Here is a 24645-nt window from a genome sequence, read left to right as displayed (position 1 = left end):
GTCCGAGAAAAGGATGGAAGGATCCTGTTCAAAGGGACCTGTCGTCAGACAGAACACTCAATATTTATATATTGATGCCAAGGAGCCTTGTTGCGTTTATTTTGTGAATACATTGTTCATATTCGTAATGCCGATTGTGGCCTTCAAAATTGTGACTCTGTGTAGTCTTGTAGGCTATAAACGTTTTGGGAAACACATAATATTAACTTTAGGAACATCTATCCTGGAGGCGAAATGTACGTCTGAAGCTTCATCCAGTTTATGGCGTGATGTTTAACCACTGTCGATCGGCCTATTACATTTACTGATCCGTGGTGTTTCCACATTCAACGTAGTTTAGAGGCCGTCTTTATATTCGGAACTATATTATTATAATAATATATAGCAGAGAGAGGAGTACACTGAACATTAAGCCTCGTAGGATTTCATGTTCAACAAACATTATCATTACCGTTCCATCGTTAATATTTCTTCTTTTTTGAAACGTATGACACAAATCGTTTGTTAGCATTTCCATCTGCTCATATTAGACGAGTTTTGTTGTTAATATTTCATGTTAAACACACCAAAAGACTGTTCAAGGTCAAACTTTTCGAATACAAATATTGTGCTCTTTAAGATAGACGTCATTTTATAAGTTTAGTTTTGTAAATGGATTTTTTAACTTTTTTCTTGAATTAAATTGTGTTGTAGTGTAAGTGGTGCATTACATACTTTTACATAATATAATAAACAAATTGGTCTCTTATCAGAAAAGAGACCTGTTTGTTCCCTATCATGTGGTGAGGTTTTGCAGCTGACCAGTTTATTTATTCTCTTTGTAAAAGTCCCCGCGAATGCGAATGGTTGGAACGTATGTGAAAGATTAAATAAGAAAGAGTGTGTGGGTGGCATTATTTTAATATTCATACATACTTAACCATATCCCGATAATTTCTTACCTTTAAGATTTTGCATAGTGGTGGTAAATTCATTAGGTGTTGTTAACGCAAAGTTAATATCTGGATATTGCCCTGGAATTGATTTATAATGGTTCTTTATAATTTTTTGTAATGGAAAAATTATTTATCAGAAAATGTTAAAATGAACGTAATATTCTTCAACAGTGACTTTAATTTTTTGGTATAAATAATGTTTAATGATGTATTTCGACTACGAAGATGAAGAAAGATGATAGTCGTCTTCTGGTTTGTAGCGCCGTGTAATCTGGTAGAAGTTCATCGACGTTTCAGAGGCCCTTGGTGCCTAAATCAGACTCGCATAACACGTGTGGTATTGGTTTAAGATCAATTTTTTCGACACATTTTACTTAACTGGTATATGTAACAATTCTAAGTGTCGTTGTTTTAAAAGTAAGCAACACTTACTTCTCTGACATTTTCTTTCGTAATTTTTCCCCTTCACTTCTACCTTCCTTTTCTCTATATTTTTTCTACCCAAATTCATTTAGTTTTCTTTCGTATTTATTATTCTCTTTCTTCGTGTATTTGCCCGTCTCTTTTCTCTCAGCCCGTCCTTAATTATTTTTCCCTTTCGTTCCATTGTGCCTTGTGCGCTGACCGGCTGGCTGTGTGGTTCTTCCGCAAGGCAGTCATTTCCGTATTTCCTGTGTTCGCGTTGAATCGGTGTAGCCTGTCGTTTTGTGGTTGCCTGTTAAATAACCGCACTTTATATATAAATAAATAAATAAGTGTATATATATATAAACACAGACTACAACTAATGCTGTCTGCGGCGCTGCTGACAGTTTAGAGGTGTCCAAACTATGGATAGTAATTTCGAAGGAGATAATTTTTACAGATAAATGTTTTCCGCGAGCTTATGTGTGGGTTGTCCACGATGGCTTAGATTATATTTTTTGTTTTTGTGTAGATATACAGGTTAAAATTTATTAACTTATTAAAAACGTAATTTTTATTAATTTATTTATTAACTGTTTGTTAAGTTTATCAATTTCCTTGTTTAAAAAATAAATATAAACGAAGGAAATATAAAGGAAAGGAAGAGGTGACAGTGATAAGAAAGTAAAAGGATACTAAAAATAAACTTTTAAGACTTACTGATAATCGTTTCAGTACACAGCAACGCTGGATCCTGGATCGCTGATACATTTTAAGGCAGTTCATATCGGGTTTTAGAAATGAAGGCTGGTGTTTAGCGGAGTGTCTGTGCGAGTCAATGATAATTCCACATCGGCGCCCCTTATCATGCGAAGCAACCCAGTCTTTACATTGCAGTCACTCGCCTGGAAATGGGGGTGCAATAATCGAATGAGGGAGTAATTTGATGCTTATTGTGTGCCTACTCAAGTATACGTAGACGTTCGAATTCAGCTCCCACTGTAAATACAGTATGGCAAACGCTAACCGATGGGGCGCGATAAAATTGAATTCCTCATTTAATTATGGTTAATCATTGAGTAATTTAATTGCCTTTAATTGTAAGCCTATTTAACCTGTTACTACTTCAAAGCGTCGATTCTAGTGACCGAAGGTTAACACAGTCAAACTCTGGAATCGCGCATTCGAATTCCGATCTGATCATTAATATTGCCTGTGTTGCCTTTGATGTTAAAGGCCTTATGATGGCCTGTTATTTGTTTGAGGGAGTCCTACCGTCTTAAATGGCATACAGATAACCTCAGAGAACGCCAAGCCTCGTATAACCTTTGAGGCTGGAAATATAGGCCTGCAGAATGTTAGGGTTACGTGGTTATGATTTCTGTATCAATTTGGGAGTTTCTGAGGTTTGTTTTCCGGCCCGGAAGCCGACATCATGGAATATATCGTAATTTTCTCCAGCCCCTCCAAGTGATAAATGCTTACGTCACTGGCGACATTTGCAGAAGTTTAATTCTGACGATTGCGCAAAAACAAATGCTGCTGTATGTGTAAATATGCTAATTTGTGTTGAGTTCTTTTATCATTAAATCCATTGTCTTACCTTAACCTGCCGTAAATTCAAGTTTTTTGCACGTGCTATAAGTGTTTATATCAACACGTAGTCTTACAGATTGTATTTTGAGTGGAGTACTCGCATGTTTATAGTTATTATGCGTAATTTATTCCTTATTTATGCATAGAAATTATACTTTGCGTTCATTATAATATGTTCGTGTAAATTAGTGTGTACACACTAATACCACCCCCCAGTATCACATTGTCATCGGGTCTCGCTCTCATGTCAACGAGGTCGAGTTATAGCCATTGTTTTTACCGTAATCACATTTTAAATATCTTTTAATTTTTCGGACCAATCTCCTTATTATGCCTTTCAACCCAAGTGGTAACTGTGTGTGCCACCTGCTTTATTAGTCAGTTACTCTAAACTTTACATCTGTGTGTTTCGTATGATTCTCATTATTTATTTGCCACTCGGAAGACGTTAGTCTAAATCCAAGATGATATGAGAAGGGATCTTGAAGCAGTAGGGCGGAAGAACGTGGTCTGGATTCTTCTGGTTCACGATAGAGGGCAGTGGCGGTATAGTGTATACACAGTACAATGATATTTTGGGTTCTATTAGTCGGTGATTAGCTTCTTAGGAAAAAGTGAGCTCTGTAGAATTATTTTTTGAGTTAGCATTTCTATCTTATCCATTGCTCTTTATGTGTCAACACACGGAACTGTAGCAACTGGCTCGCGGTGTCATGACATTCTCGCTGCCATAACAAATCGTTACATTTTATTTGTAATGTTGCATGACCTGAGATCCCGGAAAAGGAAAGTGCATAATTTAAGTTGGTAGTGGCGTTGTAACAGACCCGGTCATACATGAGAAGGATTTATACCATTCATCAATGTCACTCTCTGGTTTTATGTTTTTTTTCCCCAATAAGTTAATTCAAGTATCAGTCATGATATTAGATACAAATCATGCATACAAAACTTATAATAAACCTTCTCTGTAGTTTTAGAAACAATGTTATCTTAATTCTATGATTGTTACTTGTTTCAAACGGTGTTAAAAGAATTTTTGTCTTACACGTAGTAGCGTTAGTAATGAAAAACATTTGTAATATTTTGATTAATTTTATTTATTGTTGTCCTTATTAACAAGAGAATCGATTAGAGATAAGCACTGAAAATACAATTACAAAATCTGCAAACACATAAGATAATCAAATACAAATAATACGGTACAAATAGGAATGTAAATGTGGATAATGCAAGAATGGAGCTCAAGCTCACAAAATGGAACTCACAACAATCAAGTCAACAGAGAAAATTTTATTTATATAATTACTTATTAAGGGTGTGGAAAAGGACAAAGCTGACTAATTTTGCACACTTCGCCATGTTTTAAACGGTTGATCAAATTAAATACGTGAAAGTGGGCGGGGAATAGTCATTATTCATGGGAGACATGAGAAATGCATGCAGAACATTTGTCGGGAAACCCGGTCTGAGTCTACCTTAACCTTGGGACCAAACAGGCAGGCTGTGTCCCCTCCCACCCGTCATTTTTACCTGAAATCTGAAGTAGTAGTATTATTTTGCAATTGAGACGATGGATAAATTCCAAATGAATAATTTTACTTATTATACAGCACCATCGCCAGAATCCTTCAGGCTTTGAACATGTTTTATTGCCTGAAATAATAATTCTAATACTTCGACCACTTGTTAATTGTCTTTCACAACAATACACGTGTAGTTTTTCCGCACACAAAAGCCTTTTCAGATTTTTAGACAGAACTTCGTTGTCGAAAATTATAAAACTGTTCTCATTATTTTACTTGGAACCTGCCATTACGGGTTGTGTGATCAGGATGGCTCATTATAATGAAAAGCTACGAGCTTGGTGAAAGAAATTTTACTTCAGGCAGCGCTAAGAATTTCTCTCTTCTGCACCACATCGGGATTAACTCTGAATCACACTGATCTTGCTGTCTATATGGTATTCGGGGCTGTTTGGCTAAAGGTGAAACAAATGGCTGACCACTTATCACCATCTAATACTTTAGTCTAAAAATAATAGAGGTTTACCTCCACTTTCCTTATACGTCCTCATTGCGTGGTACTTTGGCACAGCATGATCATTATCTATATCACAAATGGGCCGCGGCTTAAGCCCCTGTACACCACAAATCCACATGAAGGGATCTCATCGCCTGCTGTGTTGTTTGTCGTAGCCACAAGATCAATTTGCGGTACGCGAGGGTGTAACTCGAGAAAACCGCATTCAGAACAGTCACCTTATGGAGAAATCGAACCCATGTCATGTATCAGGCTGTTAGGAGCTGGTATATTGTGATTTGGTCCTGAATCTTAAACTTTTAAAGACAGTGGTAACTTTTTGTCCCACTTGCTTTAACAAGCAATAAGTATGCATTATTATTTCGCGTGATTATCAGTGTAAACAAGGATAGTTTCCTTGAAAAGTGTTAAGTTACTCATTTTTATAGTGGTTAAAATGTGGTGTTTTCTATGCTGTACAGACTGAATTATGAAATGTTAGGTCAGCTTCGCTTATTCTGTTTTATCAGAAGGACGAATGGGTATTGCCTAGGAGACTGTTCACAAATGAAGTGTATTTCTTTCTCCCCCACAATTTCCTCTTAACTGCTAATCTTCTACTTTCCTTCCTAACTTTCCTAACCAAAATTTTGCTTGTGTTTTGAACTTTCTAGATGGGCGCTGCATGAGTTCTTGATTTCATCATCTTTGAGTTATTACAAATAGTAAATGCTTCTTTTATGATCACCTAATTTGTATTTCATCGAATATATTTGCGTATGTGCTGCACCCACGACCTCCAAAATCCGTACCTATTCATCACTTATTAAAATCTTTTCATCTAACATAAGAATTGAAGATGCCGTTAAGTAACACGTGAATGAGTAAATATATAATTATGCTTAATATTTTTGATTATCACGGCGGTGGGTATAAAGATGGCTGTCTTCTTGTTTCTTGCGCCGTGTAGTCTGGTAAAAATTCACCTCCGTTTCATAGGTCCTTGCTCCGATGAGTCTCCCTGATGATGGAAGCAGCAAGTAATTCTGAAACGATGGTAAACTTCTATCAGACTACACGCGTTCTACAACCAGAAAACAGCAATCCTCTAATTAAATATACCTTTTGTTTTTGCCCATTACACTTATATATAGTTTACTATGTTCCTTTTTCTGTCTGTTTTCCACATAAATATATTGTGTTCTTGAAACGTCATAAATAGCTTTACGCCAACAGTTTGGAAATTACGTGACACATTTCTTTCAGATTTCGAGCGAGTATCTGGTGCGTGGCTTTGAAGAAGACAGTAATATCTAAACGTCGTCACAAGTGAATAATTTGATTTTTAGTGGTCCTGGGGTGCTATTTTGCCATACTTTAGTCTACATACATCGTCTTTAATTGTAACTGTTGTAATTAATTTAATCTGCCATTTCGAATAAAGCAATTTCATACATTAAGACGTGGTATACAGCACTGGGATGATATTGCAGTGTGATATGTATTATTAAGCCGAACATTATGATACAGTTGTGGATTTATGTATCATACCGTCAACAGCCTCACTCCGCTTGAATCTTTGTCTCTCTCGGGATTAATGAAGGAAGCTTGTCCCCTATAAGCATTCCTCAGTGTGAGGGATACTTACCCAATGTAACAGAACTAAAGATTACCCTTTGTTGACAATTTTAAATTGCACTTGGCTTGTGCGTTCTTATCTTCCTCTGCCACTCATGCCAGTTAGGCAACTTGCGTTGCAAATGAGTTAAAGCCGTTTGTTATAATTAACATGAAGAAGACAGAAAGATTTTTAAAACACTTTATTCTAAACTTTCCAAGACTGAGATTTGAAAAGGGTTTCTCCTTATACTTGCGAATTTGGGAATATATAAAGACTCCTATAATTTATAGTACTGCCGACTGGAGACGTTTTTAGAAGTTTTGGCGGGGAGTTTATATATATAATTTTAGTTGAAGAAGTAATTATCTTTAGCAGAAGCATTGAAATTTTGTAATTAAGAATCTTTACAAAATCCTAAAAGGACGACCAAATCAAGGTAAATGAGATGGATGGCCACGTAACATACTTGGGGGGAACAAATGTTAGTCCGAGAACCTGAAGGAAATAACTAGTAAGACCTAAGAGTAGAGGGAGAAATTAAAAGATCTTCAATAAACATGTTATAAAGGTATGAACTAGATTCAAGTGACTCGGGATAGGATACAGTGCAGGGATTTTGTGGGCATTGTAATTAACATTCTACTTCTAGAAATGGAAGGAAATTTTTTGACCATTTGACCAAGTATTTACTTTTAAAGGATTGTCCTCCATGAAATTAGCTAGTCATTACCATCAACCACAAGACGTAGGCTCAAAACTATCTTTCCATCTCCTTCGCGGTCTACCAGCTTCTCGCTGTCGAGCAGATTTGTAGACTGTCGTTCGTCTTAGACGGTGTTCACCCCAGTTCTTTTTACGGACTTCTATCTTTCCAGTAAAGTAAAATAATTCTTAAATTTTCCGCATCTATATTCATTTTTTACCAGGTCCTTGAAGGCATGCCCTGGTGTTGGTCTTAAGGGTCTCATTTCAGTGGATTCAATATTGCAAGTGCTCTATTTGAAAAGATAATTCTTTTGTAAAAACCCAACCTCTCTGATTTATTTTTTATACGTCAAAGTGAAAATTGAATTCTGAATTGAACCTAAGTAGTTGTTAAAAGATTAGGAAAATTACATTATATGATTTGGTACTAGAATTCCGAACAAACTATTTTTGTTTTCTAGGACTAAGAGGAATTTTTAATCTTTTACGATTATGAATACTACAGAAAATGTATGGCATCTAGGTAATAAATAATACGCAACTTTTCCTTGCGGTGTATAAATCCAGATGTATAAACTATTACTTCGTCTGGATATTTGTGGGCTGTTTTAAATTATCGCTTCATATATTTCTTACCCATGGTCCCTGATTTTACATCGTGGGTGCAATCAAAAGCTGACATGGCCGCAGAATCGCTGTTCCAGCAATTTTTTATAGGTACTGCCCCTCGTAATGATTTATGTACCTATAACACTTCACATCCGGCCAGATTTTTAACAGCCGCCAAATGTGCTATGGCGCTGCTGTACATAACAAAGCTTTGTTTCGTATAGATCAGCACTTTTCAGACTTATATTAAGTGCTATCAGTTCTTCTTTATTTTGCACGATGATTCAAGTGAGGCCAGTTTCTTAAATCATATGAGGAAACAAAGAAATTATTTCCCATGTTTCGGTCTTTCTTAAACTAAAGGAAATGAATTTGCTGAGTGTTTGGAAATCCTGCTTTCTATTTGGCAGGTTCCGGGTTCAAATCTTTGATCGGAAACCGGCTGTCATGCCTGAGGGTTTTTGTGTTTCTCTTCATTTCTACCACTCAAATGCCGGGATAGAAACTTAAATTAGGCCACCTCGTTTCCTTCCGTATCCCTTCCCATTCATTGCTTATTAATTATCCTATCATTGGACGCTGTTTGGTCTGTGCTACTGACATTGTCATTAAATAGACCCCATATAAATGGGGCTTACCTTATTTTTTAGTGTATTTTGAGAAAGTGTGTCAACAATTCAGTTATTTTGCGAACGTATTAATGTTAGAATGTACAACAAATTATCAAAACAGTATTATCAAATTAAATTACTGGAATATTTTAAAAAGCTTTAAAATCAGTTCCGGAAAATATATCAATATAAATCAATAGTTAGGCAGAAAATCAATGTAATAAAATCAATTGGTTCTTTGCGTAAGATAATTTAATTCTGTTCCTAAAATAATGCCAGTAAAACGTATGAAGAGATCTGGAAGTAAGTTCGAACTTTCTTGATTATTATACTAGGTAGAGGCTCGGTTTGATCATATTGTTTAAGAATAGGGCGTTATTATTGCTCCAGAAGAGGTCATCTGATTAAAAATATATTATATTTATTTATCTTGATATGCACCATAATGTGATCGTACTTTTCCAAATTGTTAATTATACTTCAACACTGGCGTAGAGATACTTCCATACATTAAACGGTCACCTACAAAATTTAAGAGCCAAGAGGGACATCGAATGTAGATTCAAAATATGTTATTTTAAATTACAGTTTTTATACGAATTTTGTACAATACGTGGCCTACGTTTCAGTAGTTAACCTCAGTAGTGAATGCGTGATAGAGTTCAAGTGGCTTTAGTTTCTTGATAAAGATGTAGGTCACGTACAAAATAACATCCAGAAAGTGCTCCATGTCAAGGTGTTTGCAACATCCCACTGAAAGGGAGCATATGTAACACATATATGGATTACTTGTGATAGTGTTTAAATCGCAGGATACACCAACCTCAGAATTTCTTACTTTCCGACCGACTGGTAACATAATTTTAACACAAAGCCTTTCGGATTTTCTACCAACTAAAGCTGCGATCTGCATGACTAAATCGGAATTACATGCCACGAATTTAAAAATATTTTGTACGAGAATTTACAAGACTTTAGAGCAATACTCCATAAAATGTTAGGTACCACAATACAAAAGTTAGATTTCACGATGATGCGAAGCCCTGGATTTGTTTATCCCTGTTTCAGCTTTGTATAGTTTTATGATACTTTTAGTATTACTAATTTTACATGATTCTTTCTGCAGGCAACTCACGTAATTCTTTGGAAAAGTCTTAAGCAAGTGACGTGTGTGCCTATTGAATGCACAGATATATATTTAAAATATTTACTTCTACTCTGCAATTTTGACCCAATACATCAACGCTTCTAACTTAAAAGCACACTGTTGAACCTCTTCTTCAGTCCATTATTACCTAAGGATATTTCAATTTTAATATTATTCTTACATCCATGTTTCGCCATTTCAAAATATAGATGTGGAACAGTTTTTGCCGCCGAAAATGTGCATTTGCGGTCTCTCTTCGTAGTTAGATATTCAGCCAGTCGCAACCAAGGTTGATTTATGTCGAAAAATGAAGTTTCGTATGTATAAACACCACGCCATGAAGACCTATACGGAAGGTAAAGTAACTCATGCATTCTTAACATTTGCATATGACATGAGCAGATATTCAGCTTCAATCTTCGGGCGCTTTGCTATCGATATTCACTGTATGGGCCACAGAACAATATGGAGTGGAGCTGAAAAAATTCCTGTCACTGCCAACGCTTCATATTTCTTGGGTGAAATAAATTAAACTCATTAGCTTATTTATTATACATAAATTCTAGTGTACATTTTTCTGTAAGATTCATGAATATAAACTGTAAGTATCCACACTTATCACCATTGTCCCACAGTGACCATTTGATATTCACTCTTACCATCCAGAATCAAAATAATGAAACTCGTCGCGAAACAAAATCAAACCAAAATATAATACGGAAGTAATTAGAGCTTTTCGACACTAGCACGTAATATCTACCCGATATTAGGACGTTAAAACTACCCATTACTGCGCCATCCACTGAAATGAACGGTAAAGTGTATTAATGCATTAAACTCCTTTGGGGGGTGGGGGGTGGATAATGGTTTGCAATATGTTAACTGAAATGACATTTGCTCAAACCGGACTCTTGCATCAGTGTAACTAATATACTTTGGTACTTGGTGACGGGAGAGAGATAAAGATAATGGTTGGGGCAGAGAAGCGTTATTGATAGTTGTGTGTATCTGTTAATGAGGGGATAAGCCCGTATTATTTTATCGTAGTCCACAAAAGAGACTTTTAGGGTTGCATTATTTCATTTCTCCCCCTCTTGCTTCTTTTTATCATTTATTTGTTCCCTTCTTGTGTTTATTGTTTTTTCTATATTTTCTTTCCACTTCGTCTTTGTTGTTCCGATTATTATTATTATTATTATATCCCATGTATTCACCACTTTATGGGGTATGTACTCCCATGTACCCGAGACAGACCTTGTCCCTAAGGTACATAGGGCAGCAGCTATTTCCGGGATCCATATTGTTTTTAGCAAGTGCCACATGTATTATAAAATGTTTTACAATACATGTGACACCAAACTACTTCCTTCATTTCTTCTCTTGTCCAAGCCACTCTTGTTTTTCTTGATTGATTTTCTTGTGAGTCTTGGGCTTGTTGGCTGTGCGTGTCCATGGTTGGCCTGCGTTGAGTCGCCTCGTTGCCGTAAGCAACCTCAGCCCTTGGAGTACCTAGGCGACCTGTACTCCAGATCTTTGTCTTTCCATTCTTCGGTAGTAGCTGCACGGGATTATTTATCGAGGTTTACTCCTCTAGATCCGCCGTGTTCTGTTATATAACAGGGTCACCTCTAGTCGGATGTGGCTCTTCACCACGCACGGACGGTCTTGAGCAAGGAGAGGCTCTTGGATCTGTATTGCGCATCACTTGCTCCTGGGTGGGTGAGGACCAGTGTCCAGCATAGTCAGACTATGATGGTGAAAGGTACTACCTCTCCCCATTACCTTAACCCCTTATTATTATTATTATTATTATTGCCAATGTGTAGCTTTTCTTCTCACCAAACTTTATCTATTCATTCATTGTTCTAATAGTATGTGGAGACGTAATTTATTTCGCTGTCATATCATTATTTTATCCTTATTTCCGGCTTGGAATTATTCTTGTCGCAAAATATCTACGAGCGTCTATCACCGCGGTACGGGGAGGGACAGATATTGTTAGCGCGTAAGGCTTCTTGCCCTTTCTCCTTCACCTCAGGCTCAGGCTCAGGCTCGCAGGTAGTTTGCGTTCTGAGGTAACATTCTTCACAAGTGGTAGGGTAACCGGCGACACAGATGATCATAGTCGAACATCAACATTCTGTTTGAAATTCGATTTCGCGAGTCCGCTGGCTTTGTGGACTAGGACATGACATTGCTTCTTATCCGTTGGTTTCGCCTTGTCTCCGCGATTAGTCTCGCCAGGGACAAGTTCTTTTTCCTTTGTGTAGACCCGATGTCGTTATTACGTCATCAAGTGAAATGATTACATCACTGGAATTGTTCCCGCTGTGGCCATCAGTCAAGTCGCTGACAGAATGGCTTATTTCGGGCCGCTGTGACATTTGCAGACGGGAAGACATTGGAACAGGGAAGAATGTCAGAGGCCCTTTGGTATTACATATTTCCCGAATGCCAGTTTGTTGCTTGTGGTTTATTTAACTCCTTTGACACCTATGTGACAAGAAAATAAGTAGGTTTGTTTTAGTATTTTAGATTTCCTAAACGAGAAATATATGGCAATATCGATGTTGGTCTCTTTTGAGTTCTCCGAAGGCGGTTGATTTGGGTTTACAGGGACGAAATTAAATGCCCTGTGGGTTAATGGTTGCCTTCTTGTTTCAGTTCCACCTCGAATCGACTTCGTGTCGTCTGACGGAACACGGAAAGGCGCAATGGAGGTGAAAAAGGGATCAGCTGTCACTTTAGAATGTCGAGCGTCTGGCAACCCTGTTCCGACCATCACATGGACAAGGAGGGTAAGTTGGTAACGTTGTTTCAGTAGAATCTTAACAATTAACACAGTATGCCCCTGATGTGTTTTGGGCTTTATAAGATTTTCCAACAATGTCCAGATAAAAGTTCGCGTGTCTTACGTGTGATAAAAGGGAATCAGGATCAGCTGTATACACACATTAATTGAATGAAATAAAAACATTTTAACAAACAACCCCCGCGTATTTTGTGCATCTGAATCATGGCAAAAGATATTTCGTTGCTATCTGTTGAGTGTAGACCACATTCGTTCCCATCGTAAACACAACACGCGGAGATCGGTAATAAGGTTAATATTCGTCGTTTCGGGTTTCTCTGTGAGTTGAGGAAGACAGAGGGTGGGGTGACGGTACGTTGCTCGAACCTGATGGTTATGCACGTTCAGTTCAGACGGTGAAGGACTGAGTCGCTGGTATGTCTCGTTGCTGTCATGAATTTTTCTACAATTGTACGTTTGGTAGTCTTCTTAGTCAGAGTACATTTCAAAAGTAACCCATGTGAATCTTTTGGTTCCATAACATACAGATAATTCCTTCGCCAACTTAGCAACTACTGAATTATTTATAGGGGCCCTGCTTCTTGTTTTTTTCTGTCATTAGTACCCTTAATTACGCACTATTAATGTGCTGAAGCACGCAGATAATTGTGTGTTACAGCGAAATATGCGTTGTCTCAGCACAGAAAGACGGTTCGATGTGTTGCTGTAGCCCAACAGCTGTCTTGAGTGACTCTGCTTCACATGAAAAGCCGTGAGCGAGCTTTAAAATCTTACTTGGAAGGGATTTGAGAGGCCGCGCGCATCCATGTTTTGACCTCTTCCTGGCCAGACGGAATAATCGTTATTGTTTTCCTAACCTCCGGTCTGTTGATGTTTCTCCTAATGTCAACGTCCATCTACGCTTTTCCCCTTTTGTTTCTTTAATGGCTAAAAGAAGAAAACAGAAGAGATTGTAACTTGAATTCACTTCGGAGTTATTTCGATCGATTTATGCCATGTTTGTTACGAGACGTCATCGTTGGACAGACGCATACCCAGATTAAAGCAGATACACTGATATTCTTTAAATGCTATCCAGTACGTTTTAATTTCATTTTTTTTTTATGTTTTATTAGACCTATCATATCGCCATAATCATAATTTTTAATCAAGATAACGGTTGCCATGGGCCTTATTATGAACATCACACCAGTCAACTTCTGTATTCTTTGGTTATCAGTAACAAACATGGCGACGTTGCGACCTTCCTAGGTGGGAGTGACACATGCGTCTTTTTATGTAACGTCCTAAAATTTTGTGTAGTACAATACATTTTCGAAAATTATTAGCATTTTGTTGTGTTACTTTGTTATTCTGTAAGAATTTGTTTTTTTAATTTTTGGCCTTCTGATACGGAAATGGATAGATATTGCAATCTTATATATTTGTTAACTTATCACATGAGCTGAAGCAGTTGAAAGAAAGCGGAAGTCATGACTTCAGATATATTTTAAAGCGCTTGAGAAAATACACTCTTTAAGTAGATCAACTTTATGATGAAGAATATTTCTTTAAAAACTTCAGGGCCGACCTAAACATTCCTTGAGCTGTTGAAACCGATAGTTTACCACCCCCTTCAGATTAGCCTGCTGTTGAATTATCTTCTTAGCCAGATAAATCGAACCCAAATTTCACTCTTTAACCTGTAAGATACACATTAATATACTTTCACGTTTTGGGTTTATATCCAAAGTTGTCTGTTGGCTTTTCTTAAAGTTCCAAGAGCATGTTTTTCTGCATCTCGCTATTCATTGCGAAATATATGCCTCGTTAATTTCATCATATTTGTGTTTATTAACGTTAGAAATATTCCGTGAAGAATGTATGTTTAAGAATATGGAGTCTTGAGTTGCGTTAAAACGTCGAAATAATATCGTTTGCGATTTATGACAGTTGTTGTGCACAGACGTCATAAAGTCGCCCTGTGTGTTTAACGCGTAGTTCCTTGTATTATTACCTATCAATTTCTTAGATGGCTACTTCGTTATGGCCGTGGCACGCTCTGGCCACATTATTGACTAGACATTTTGTGTGACGGTTTGTGTTCAAATTGATGACCAACATTAGACAGCTAAGGAGATGCTTTTATTTTCTCGTAGAATACACAGAATGCGTTGTTATAAATAACTGAATATTACGTAACATATTGTATATAAATAAATTAAAACAAATAAACAAAAAAATAAGTAAATATGCTTCACTGCTATGTCCATGGTGCTGAATCTGCCTTTAAAGGTTGTTAGTGACTCAGATGGTCAGACTATTTCCTGCATTTTATTGGGCCTGAAACTTCATTACTGTGTTTACAAAAGCAAAATTTCTACGCTTTCCAGACGTCAGATGTCTCTAATATTTTTAATATAATGAGTCATACGTACAGCGTAGCAGCCAAACAAACGTATATGTAAATAAGATAAAGAAATTTCGAAATCGAAACTAAAGCAGTGCAAAGGTTTTATGTAATCTAAGGAATAAATATTTGTTTGGACATCAAACATGAATTGAAATTATTCGCATTGGTTAAGCAGTGTCTTTGACATCATCAAGTTTAACTTGATGATGATTAGTCTCTAATCGAAACATGTAGTTCAGAAAAATACTAACATAAGTGGTCTCAGGTGCCCTTCGACCACATTATTTCACAAATTAATTAACATTTTATCGAATGCGTATAATTAAATCCACGATTTACAATTTTGGCTGATGGACGCGGAGTTTTAGTTATGTAATACTAGGTTCTGTGCCAGGTTGGTGTGTTAATATGAGCTGATCTTTGTAATGGAGGCACATTGTGGTTTCTTTTAGCTATGAGGTAAACTTTGAAATATTATTTAAATGGGTTTTGTGCCTCAAACTGTTAAAATATATTTCTTCTTTGAAACAGAAAGGGAATTTGTAGCTCGTCTCCTGTGCTTTCTTTATTGTACTTGAGATATTACCCTTGGGAACATGAACGTGTTCGTCTATAGTCATATCCGCACGTCCACACACACTCACTCTCTCTTGACCTGTTATACCACCGAGCCCTGCATAAAACATCGCCCTGTTAGAAGATGCGGCCATATAAGCGGGGATTTCTCATTACCATTTCTGAATTCACACGTAGATTTAATTGAGTTTCCGTTATTGCTGGCCAGCAAAATTATTAAGTTTGCGCGTACCGTAAAGCTGCCTTTACTCCGAGATCAGTCAATTTCCGGGTCAGGGGTAAGTTTCCTAAATTAGACCTGGCTTATGATAATGCGCTGTTTGATAGGGGCAATCGAACACACCATGGGGTGGTGATAAATAAGTATAGAGAAATGTTGAAATGACGATTGAGGGGGATGGGAGCCGCAGAATTCGGAGAAAAATGTGCCCCAGTGTTATTTTGTTGCCCACGAATCCCGGTTGCTGAAATGACGACCCAGAGATTAGCTGCTTGAGCTCCTGGAAGACCTGTAAATGTCGTATCTGAAATAAATAAATTTAAGTAATATACCTGAGATATATTTTGTGTAATTTATTAACCTTTTAAAGTCTATTGTTTATATGTGCCACCTGTATTAATAGTCAGCAACTCTGATTTTTTTCCCACAGAGTGTAATTATGGAATTTAAACATGATTCTTAGAGTAAATAACAATATTTCCTTAAACAACGTTAACCGATTTATTTTTCAGGGATTATAACTTGTGTTCTATTTGAGGCAAGGATCGAATTCTTAAATATTTAGGTGGGGTTCTGCTTCAAGGGGTTAAAGTTTAAAATTTGCGTACTCTTATGAGCTGAAACATTTTCTTTCGCGAATACCGCCGTCATAAATGCATATTACAGCCCAATTTCAAGCACCATTTATTTGTCTCCGACTAAACGGTCAAGAAAGTATTTCTTATGAACACATTTTTGAAAACTGTGTTGTAATTCAGTGGCTTCTTAATTAATTATTCTGTCAAACGAAGGGTTTCAATTTTCTACCCACGTCTCCTTCAGACTTTAGAATATAAATTTCTCGTAAACAAATTTTTGAGTAGCCCTTTGTCTTGTGTTTAAAATTCTACTATTTTACTTATTGTGTGTGTATAAAAGTTGGTTAAACAAACACTTCTTCTCTTTGAATGTTCTTCCCACCTTAACAGTTTACGAGCTAAAACATCTTTGCACATAATTCTAGGACGTCTATCTAGCACTGGAAATCCAACAATTTACTACTTTTTTTTAAATTTACCTTTAAGATTGATGCGTTGTGTTTATATTTAATTTACGATGCACAATATTTCTTATAAGAAATAATTTACTTTTTAGAGCCTCACGTTTACCTCTCACTTTCCGTTATTTGAGTAAGACATCCATAGACCTAGAACCAAATACGATGTCAATTAAAAACGCCAGGCAATGTCTGACTCCCAGAACCCAGAAATTTGATTTGTACGAGTCATCAGATCCTTTGCACTGTCTACCGTCTACTACAAAGATGCGTGTAGTCTTACATAAGGCTCGGATGCCCTTTGCAGCCGTAAAGGAACACGTCGTGCCAGGCCTAGATCTTATAGCAGCACTGTGTTACGCTCTAACAGCCTGCCTAATCACAACGACAGTTATCGTGGAACCTCCCTTTAAGGTGTTACAAAGAAGGTAACACATTTATAACGTATATTGATAATGAATACATACAAAATATATTAAAGTTCAAGTGTTAATGAATATAATAAATTTTAAATAATAATTAAATTTAATTGATTTTTTTCGAATACTGTGCGTTTTGGAATTTAGAATGCGGTGTATTTTTTCTTTTGTCTCATGCATATTACATATCTTACATTTCATAATCAGTTAATTGTTTCAACTACATTACGAGAGGGGTAGAAATAATAATTATCTCAACATATTTATTTGTCGAATACAGTGTATCAAACGTAGTTCGCAGCTCATAATTATCAAAAGCTCTTAATGTGCTTTTTCCCTTGAAAGGAAGAGACCATTCTTCACACACTCGTGGTTACAATAAAATGATATGATTGAGGAATCGTATATGTTAGTTACAATCTCAAAGTTTCTTAATAAAAAAAACTGTAAGGTTCTTACCCCTTTAAAGCCAAATTGTAAATGTATATTATGTCCCACCTGCTTTAATAATCAATACGTCTATATTTTTTATTTGTGTTTCATATGATTCTCATTGCGTAATCCCATTATTTTCTTAAACAGTTTTTACAATTTAATATTTCTAATGGCGAAATGTAGTGTTTTCTTTGCGATACGGGCTGAGATCTTATATATTATTTAGGCGAACTTCCTATTTAAAATGTTAATGACATCTAAATGTTTATGCTGCTGTTTGAATGAAAATATAAATTGATTTCTGAACTTACAATATGTGACGTGTTTCCTTAAAAATAAACGAGATAACAAACTCGATTTAGAAACGTTATTAGCCTGAGATAAACATGTAATTTGCTTTATTTATTTTATAGTACGACTGTGTTTTAAATTCACATTGAGTTGGCATGGGTTCACCACCGTTTACAATCATACCATATTTTAAAAGCTTAGACATTTGAGGAGAATATCCGTAATGCGGGATGGGACTCTAGTAGAGAAGCCGTAAATTCTACTGGATGTGGGATAAAAAATGGAGCACACCCACAGCAGTAGCTACAGCTCGAACCTCTGTTCCACCTTACGCATATCTCGACTGTCTGCCAATCCTATGTCGCCTCTAATTTATTTTCTCTCCACTCTCAGTGGAGTACCTTTTATTTCTTCCCTTCAGCTGCACTTAAATTCTAGATAATCCTTACATTATCCCTAGAAAGTCACAGTTAAGCCCTTCTTACAACGAATTTAACTAACAAACTCCTAGGAGTAGTCCTTGAGAAGGTTTATAATCGTTCAGCTAATCAAGATTTTCTCCGACTTTTATGGGTCCAGAAGATTTGTTGCCGTGTTGACAAGAGCCCTCCACTAGACCTTATTCAGAGACAAATTAATTCTGTTTTAACCCTCACACCCATATTATTGTAAATCCGGCTTCGTATTTGGGAGGTTCCGGGTTACAATCTCTGCCCGGAGACCGGCTGTTGTGATAGATTGTTTCATTATTTGCCTCAGTCCTGTTTTCAAATGCCTTCCAAATACAACTAAGCCAAGACACTTTCCTGTCATATCATTTTAAATTTATTATGCATTACTAATTCTTATATTTTGCTCTGTACGAACTGAGATATTGCCAACGTCGTTAAATAATTAATAAATAAGGCAAATGTTTCTATAAACCCAACCTAAGTAGACAGGACTCAAACACAAAACATGGTTATCATATTAAGTTTTGTGGCAGGAGTTGGGAGACAAAACTTGTAATCGGTTTCAGGAAGTGAAGAACAGAGTAGTTATTCAATCCTTTTTTTCAATTCAATTCTTTTTATTATTTATAAATGTGATCATAATTCATTAAGCTTTCTGCTTATCCTGAAGATCAAATCCCTTACAGAAAACGTTACCACTTGTCGGTATACACGTTTTACTCAGTTTGTGACGTGCCACGAAAAACGCCTGAGTAGCGGTAAAGCGATAGACTTCTATTCTAGAAGCACTCGGTCCGAATCCCGATGAGGTTACCTGCTATCTCATTTTTCGTACTGTTGTTTTGTATTTGGAAGTTTCTAGTGTTGATTTTGTGCATTTCTATAGGCCTGTATCCACCTAGTGGCCTCCAGAAAAGACGATTTCATGAAGTATTTGACAGTCAATTCAGTATTGTTTAACAACCATAAACTATATGATATCTTATATGTGGTATATCAACGGCAACCCCTTTGCGATTATTAACTACGTCATTGTGAAATGTAGGCATGCATTAAATTTGCTTTACTGCACTTCCTATGGAAATATGTATGTTTACACATTCCTGTTCTGTCCCTGCATTCAATTTCCTTTTGTCCATGACTGCAGAGCAGTATGTAAACAGCTTGTTTACCAGTACAGTGATTGAACTATCGCACCTGTTTATTATAATGGTCACCCCTGGCTCTCTAGTGGCGCATTCAGTTACTCCAGGCGAGACAATACGTGTGTGTAAATGTCGTATTTACTCGCCAAACCCTGTATATGTACGTGTGTCCTCGAGTGTATTAGCCATATGACGCTGCTGCTGAATAACATGAACCTCTCATGAGTACCAATTCTGCATAGTACTTACCAGTCAAGGAAATTATGTGTTACCATGGTAACTCGATGACAATACAACCGCTTTCGGATTTGTGCTTTAGTTAACGAGTATGTTGCTCTGTCAAATTGAGCGTAAATCCAATAGGCGTTACATAAAGACATTTGATATATTTGTTAACATAATTGAGTTCGTATTCTGCGGTGTCCTTGTGATGATTTAGATTTTTAAAAAAAACTGATAATAACGTAATCATTTAAACATATGAATTTAGCCTTAAAATTAATTTATGTTTAATATACACTATTTATTTATGCATACTATATTTCTTCTAAAAGATTCCTCTGGTTGTTTAATGGGTTGATTTAAGGTCCTCACAGTCGCGAGGACTTTAAATCTAAAGTGTTAGTATTGTTTTATTTTCTTAATTTCTTGAGTATTCACACCATCTGAAAATGTTTCAATTAATAAATTTAGACTAGGCCTACATATCAATGAAATATACATATTTCTTGAAGTGCATTCTGCACGAAGTTTTTTTATGTACTTCGATTACAGCTTTTGTTTAAGATTTATATTTGACCCGTATTAACTAATATTCAATTTCACCCAAATACGTTTAGCAATTTCGGAAATAAAACAAACATGCGGACAAATCTATCTGACATTATTTGATATTTGATGCTCTCTGTGCAATGAATACACAAAGCGTCTGACAAGAACACAACTGTCAGTAAATGTACAATATTGTAATTTGCTATTCATTTTAATAACTAATTCCAATTAGCTTCACATCCTTTTCTGGGATCCGAAAGTTCATTACCATATTCACGTGACCTCGCCACTGGACCCTACGTTATGCCATATTAATCCACTCTGTAAACTCGTATCGTATCCAATTTAATATTATTCCTATCTACGCCTTCGTATTCAAAATGGTGTCTTCACGACAGGTTTTTTAACATTCTGTATACATTTCTCATTTCTCCTGTGCGTATTCAATTTCCCGCCCATTCCTTCTTTAAATGTGGTCTATTATTTTTATTAATATCGTCATCATCATATATTGATCTGACCTGTTGGATAGGGTGTGGAAAACTTCCACAGTGGAGTAACTCCTTTTTTCATATTGGTATGTACAAAATCCGAATCCTGACGCTTCTGTGACCCAGCGTCACCTACGGGCGAATTGCGAAGCGGACGTGCGGCCCCGAAATATACAGCGATATGATAGACCCATCAGATCCAGAGTGAATTAAATTCCATAGCAGGTGTGTTTAGTATGCGACGACCCTGGGTTGATGGGTTAGGGGTGGAGACGTGGTGACATGTCGGGGATTGACGCTGTTGGTTATACAAACCAAGTTGAACTCATTTGAACATCTCTGTACTTCTATTAGGGTGGAGTATAGCATGACAATTGAACGCTATCAAACACACATGTTAATGGCGTGAGGATGCAGACTGATGATAAAGATAATCTATAAATAAAACAAGAGTCGAGAGGCGTACTCCAGTGTAGTACTCATATTCCGTAAATGCGTTTTTCTCTTTGAGATTTTACGTACGCATTAGCCATCATGTTCATTAAGAGCAGATGTAAATGCACTTTTTACATATCTAATCAAACTAAAGGTACGAACTGTGCAATCCTAAAATATGTTTATATATTTCTTTGAATATTCACCATGTTGGAACATGTTTGAAATAACATTTTCAGTATTGATGAGTTATTATGTCATATAGCCCAGTGTATTTCAACCCGGACTGCGTAACTTGTGCGTAATAGGTATATCCTTTTATTGTTTTGGTGCTGTAATGCTACAAGTTTTAAGGTTTACCAGTAACGACATAATTTTGAGGGGGGTCCGAAATTCTAGAAAAGTTTGTGGACATGACGCTCACACACACATTTTTGCACAACAAAGCATTCTATGAAGACTGGATCAAGGTTTATTGAGCGTAATGTAAGGTAGTGGTTACATTTAATTTATAATAAACGTGATCAGATAAAGCACTTTGACTTTCCAGTTTTGCGTTCATTTCATATCCGTGGAAATAGCGCACAATAAAATCACAGTTTTCAACAATTATTTGTCGAGTACAAATATTAATATTAATGCCGACAAATTGGCTTGTGAAATGTTACATATGCTTAAAAAGCTTTGGTGCTTAGCAATGACAGTCAGAAAAGATCTCTCCCATCTTGCATTTGGCGTTTTTTAAACGGAAGTATTGTTATCATTAACAAGGCATGCAAACAAATGATTTTATAAGTACCATCCAGGGAAGTAGTGATAAAATGTCTTGCGTTTCGGTGAAGCTCGCTACCTCCTTCTTCAGGATAAATTATAGTAAGGGAACTATAGGAGGCATTTGCAGAAATATAATTGTCAAGAATTGTGATTTGCCAGTACTGCGTAAATATAATTGTGGTCTAATTATCTGTAACGGTCACCTGTCATCAGCAGATCTTCACGAGAAGCTCAAATTCCTACAAAGCTCAGCACAAACTTCCTAATTTCCAGGTCATTGTCTTGTAACAAATTGGATGCGCTGAAGGTAAGGTGTAATTTTCCTTGTAGCGTGCTTTACGTCCCTCGCCGTCCTTACGGGTTTGAAGACGCACGGAGCAGAAGTGTGAGTGTGAGATGCGGGTTGCAAAATGAACTCTGTCAGAGGAGGGCGACAGAATGTAAAACGTATTAATCGGTTGGCGCCTAGAAATCTGTGTGATGCCTCGACATGGATTACGAAGAGAAAATTAATCTTTGTTTCCGCGGTATTCATTCTATCAAATTTAATTATGTTCCCCTGTCATTTTGAAATTACTCATTTTCCGAACTTAGTTGTAATCAAGAATCGCTTTGTTCTTAGTTTTATCAAAGTGATTATCTTTATAGATACAGAATTCATTTTGCCTTTATTCTGTTTTGGTTTTCACGATTGTTACATAATTTGTTCGGCATCTTTTTTTTCAGTCCAAATATATTTGTGTGCTCATTTCATTCCGAAACGTTAAAATGTTGTCTTAGTATAAATTTTATTTTTGTATAGTGATTTCATGCCTCTGAATTTCATTATAAGACTATTTTAAAAGGGGACAACACCAAAAACGTTAATTTCCCACCTTCTTCCGTCTGGCCATACTGTGATCGGCCCCCTTCTCAAACTCGACTTTAAATTCTTGGTCCTGCCAAGGTTCTGCCTCGTCCGATTGATTCCTATATTTCAAACCTATTGCTAGATTACGTCTAACTTATCGTCCTATAATGTTGAAGGTAGCAAACATTTCTGAAACGCCAATAAACTTCTACCAGGCCACTACACGGCGCAAGAACTCAGAAAACAGCCATCTTCAGCACCAAAACAGCTATAATTTTGAGCGGTTTCAGTTGAAACAGTATAAACACGCGGTGCGTGGGTGTGATGGACGGGAGACACAAAGCTGAGACGTAGGCAGGAAACTAGCTAAATGGGAGAACAGTAGAAGGGAGAAAGTGGCTGAGAGATGGACTGGTTTACGGATGAATGGAAAAGAGAATGGAGGAATTTCTGGATATATTAAGGGGGTAAATTGAATGCATGTTTTTACTTTGTAAATCTATCAGCTGCAGAGGTTATGTTACGTTAAATAAATTTAAGGGTGTGCATGAACGATAAAGCAAGGGAGGGTTTCTATGAAGGAGCCTATTATAACGTAGCATCCCGGAGGAATTGAACAAAGTGTGAAGAAGTACGGCTCATTTTAGCATAGATTTCTTGCACGACACCCGCGGATGCTGAGATGGTACGGTTCAAAACATAATTCTTTATTTCTTAAACAAAGTTTCTTTATTATTGCTCAATATATCTGTTTGTTTCAGATAAAACCTAACGATCGTGGACACATTTTAAACGTCATGGACTTGAATGCAATGTAGACTGTTTTGAAGATGTTATATTTTATACCAGTCCGTGGAACATTTTACACCCAATAAGTTCTAAAGTAAATCAGGTATTCTGGAATGATAGGATATAACGGATTGCTATTAAATAATTTCACAGAATTTTTTATGTGTGCTTTCAATTAATTATAATCAGCGCATTTAAACCTGCTAAAAAAAATTTGACTCCCTAAATTCATTATTATACGATTTGGTGTGAACGTCATGCAACTAGAAATAATCCCACTTTTGTAGGCTGCCTGGTAATTTGTTGTACCAGAAACCCCAACGCGACGGCGGTGCAAACTTCTGGTGTGGTAGAAACATTAGAGCCACTTAATTTAATGTAGAAGTGTTGTTGTTATGATATTTTTTAGACATTATCCATTGACCGTTAATTAAAATCTAATTTAACTCACCATTATATACGTTCTAAAATGTGTCCTCTAACTCCCTCTGCCTCGGACTTCAGAGGCTCTTAAGATAAAGCTAAAGTTCAACTGACGCGCTACAAGCAAGAGAAAACGTTTGAATTGTCAGTCCTGCGTACTACGTTATTCCATATACTGCAATATATTCCTTAGTCAGTAATGTTGTCCTTTGTACCTGTGGAAGATTTGAAGATGTATTGTATATGTTGCTGCTATCTTACAGATGACCACGAAATTACATTGAACCACTGTGAGCGCAAGCCAACAAATACAAAACATCAAGCTGATTTTGAGAAAAGAATAATTCTTCATTACCAATCTGTATACATTGAAATGTTAGTAGAAAATCATTTACAAGGACCTTACAAAATTTTCCGTTAGTTTATTTTATCAATGTCTGAAGACTGCTTATACTGTGTCAGAATAATTTCTGTAGCACGGCTCATTTAATTGAAAGCTCTCAGTTAGAATATGCAGTCTGTTAAGAAATCTGCTGATGTCTGGAAGGTCTTGACAAATTAACAACATGTTAATTTTCAAACGTGCTGAATGAATAGGATTAAACAGGAAGCAGAAATGAATACATGAAGAATGAGAAGAGGAGTTAGTTGTACGACAAGAACAAGAATAAAACAGATGAAAA

General features: G+C 36.6%; 1 protein-coding gene across 7 annotated transcripts in view; it reads left to right on the top strand.

The window, feature by feature from the left end:
- Positions 1 to 24645, top strand: part of LOC110835907 (limbic system-associated membrane protein) — an 893271-nt gene that overhangs the window by 761201 nt on the left and 107425 nt on the right. For all 7 annotated transcript variants that reach the window (XM_087353891.1, XM_087353892.1, XM_087353890.1 and 4 more), the window contains one exon: positions 12316 to 12449. In XM_087353891.1, coding sequence (XP_087210017.1) covers positions 12316 to 12449 — 134 coding nt within the window. The remainder of the gene's footprint in view (positions 1 to 12315; positions 12450 to 24645) is intronic.

The sequence above is a fragment of the Zootermopsis nevadensis genome, unplaced genomic scaffold (genome assembly GCF_977971745.1).
Source record: "Zootermopsis nevadensis isolate Lab colony 2312 unplaced genomic scaffold, Znev_1.0 Znev_ptg000022l, whole genome shotgun sequence".
Taxonomy (NCBI): domain Eukaryota; kingdom Metazoa; phylum Arthropoda; class Insecta; order Blattodea; family Termopsidae; genus Zootermopsis; species Zootermopsis nevadensis.
Note: the sequence above shows the minus strand (reverse complement) of the source record. Positions and strands in the feature narration are given on the sequence as shown.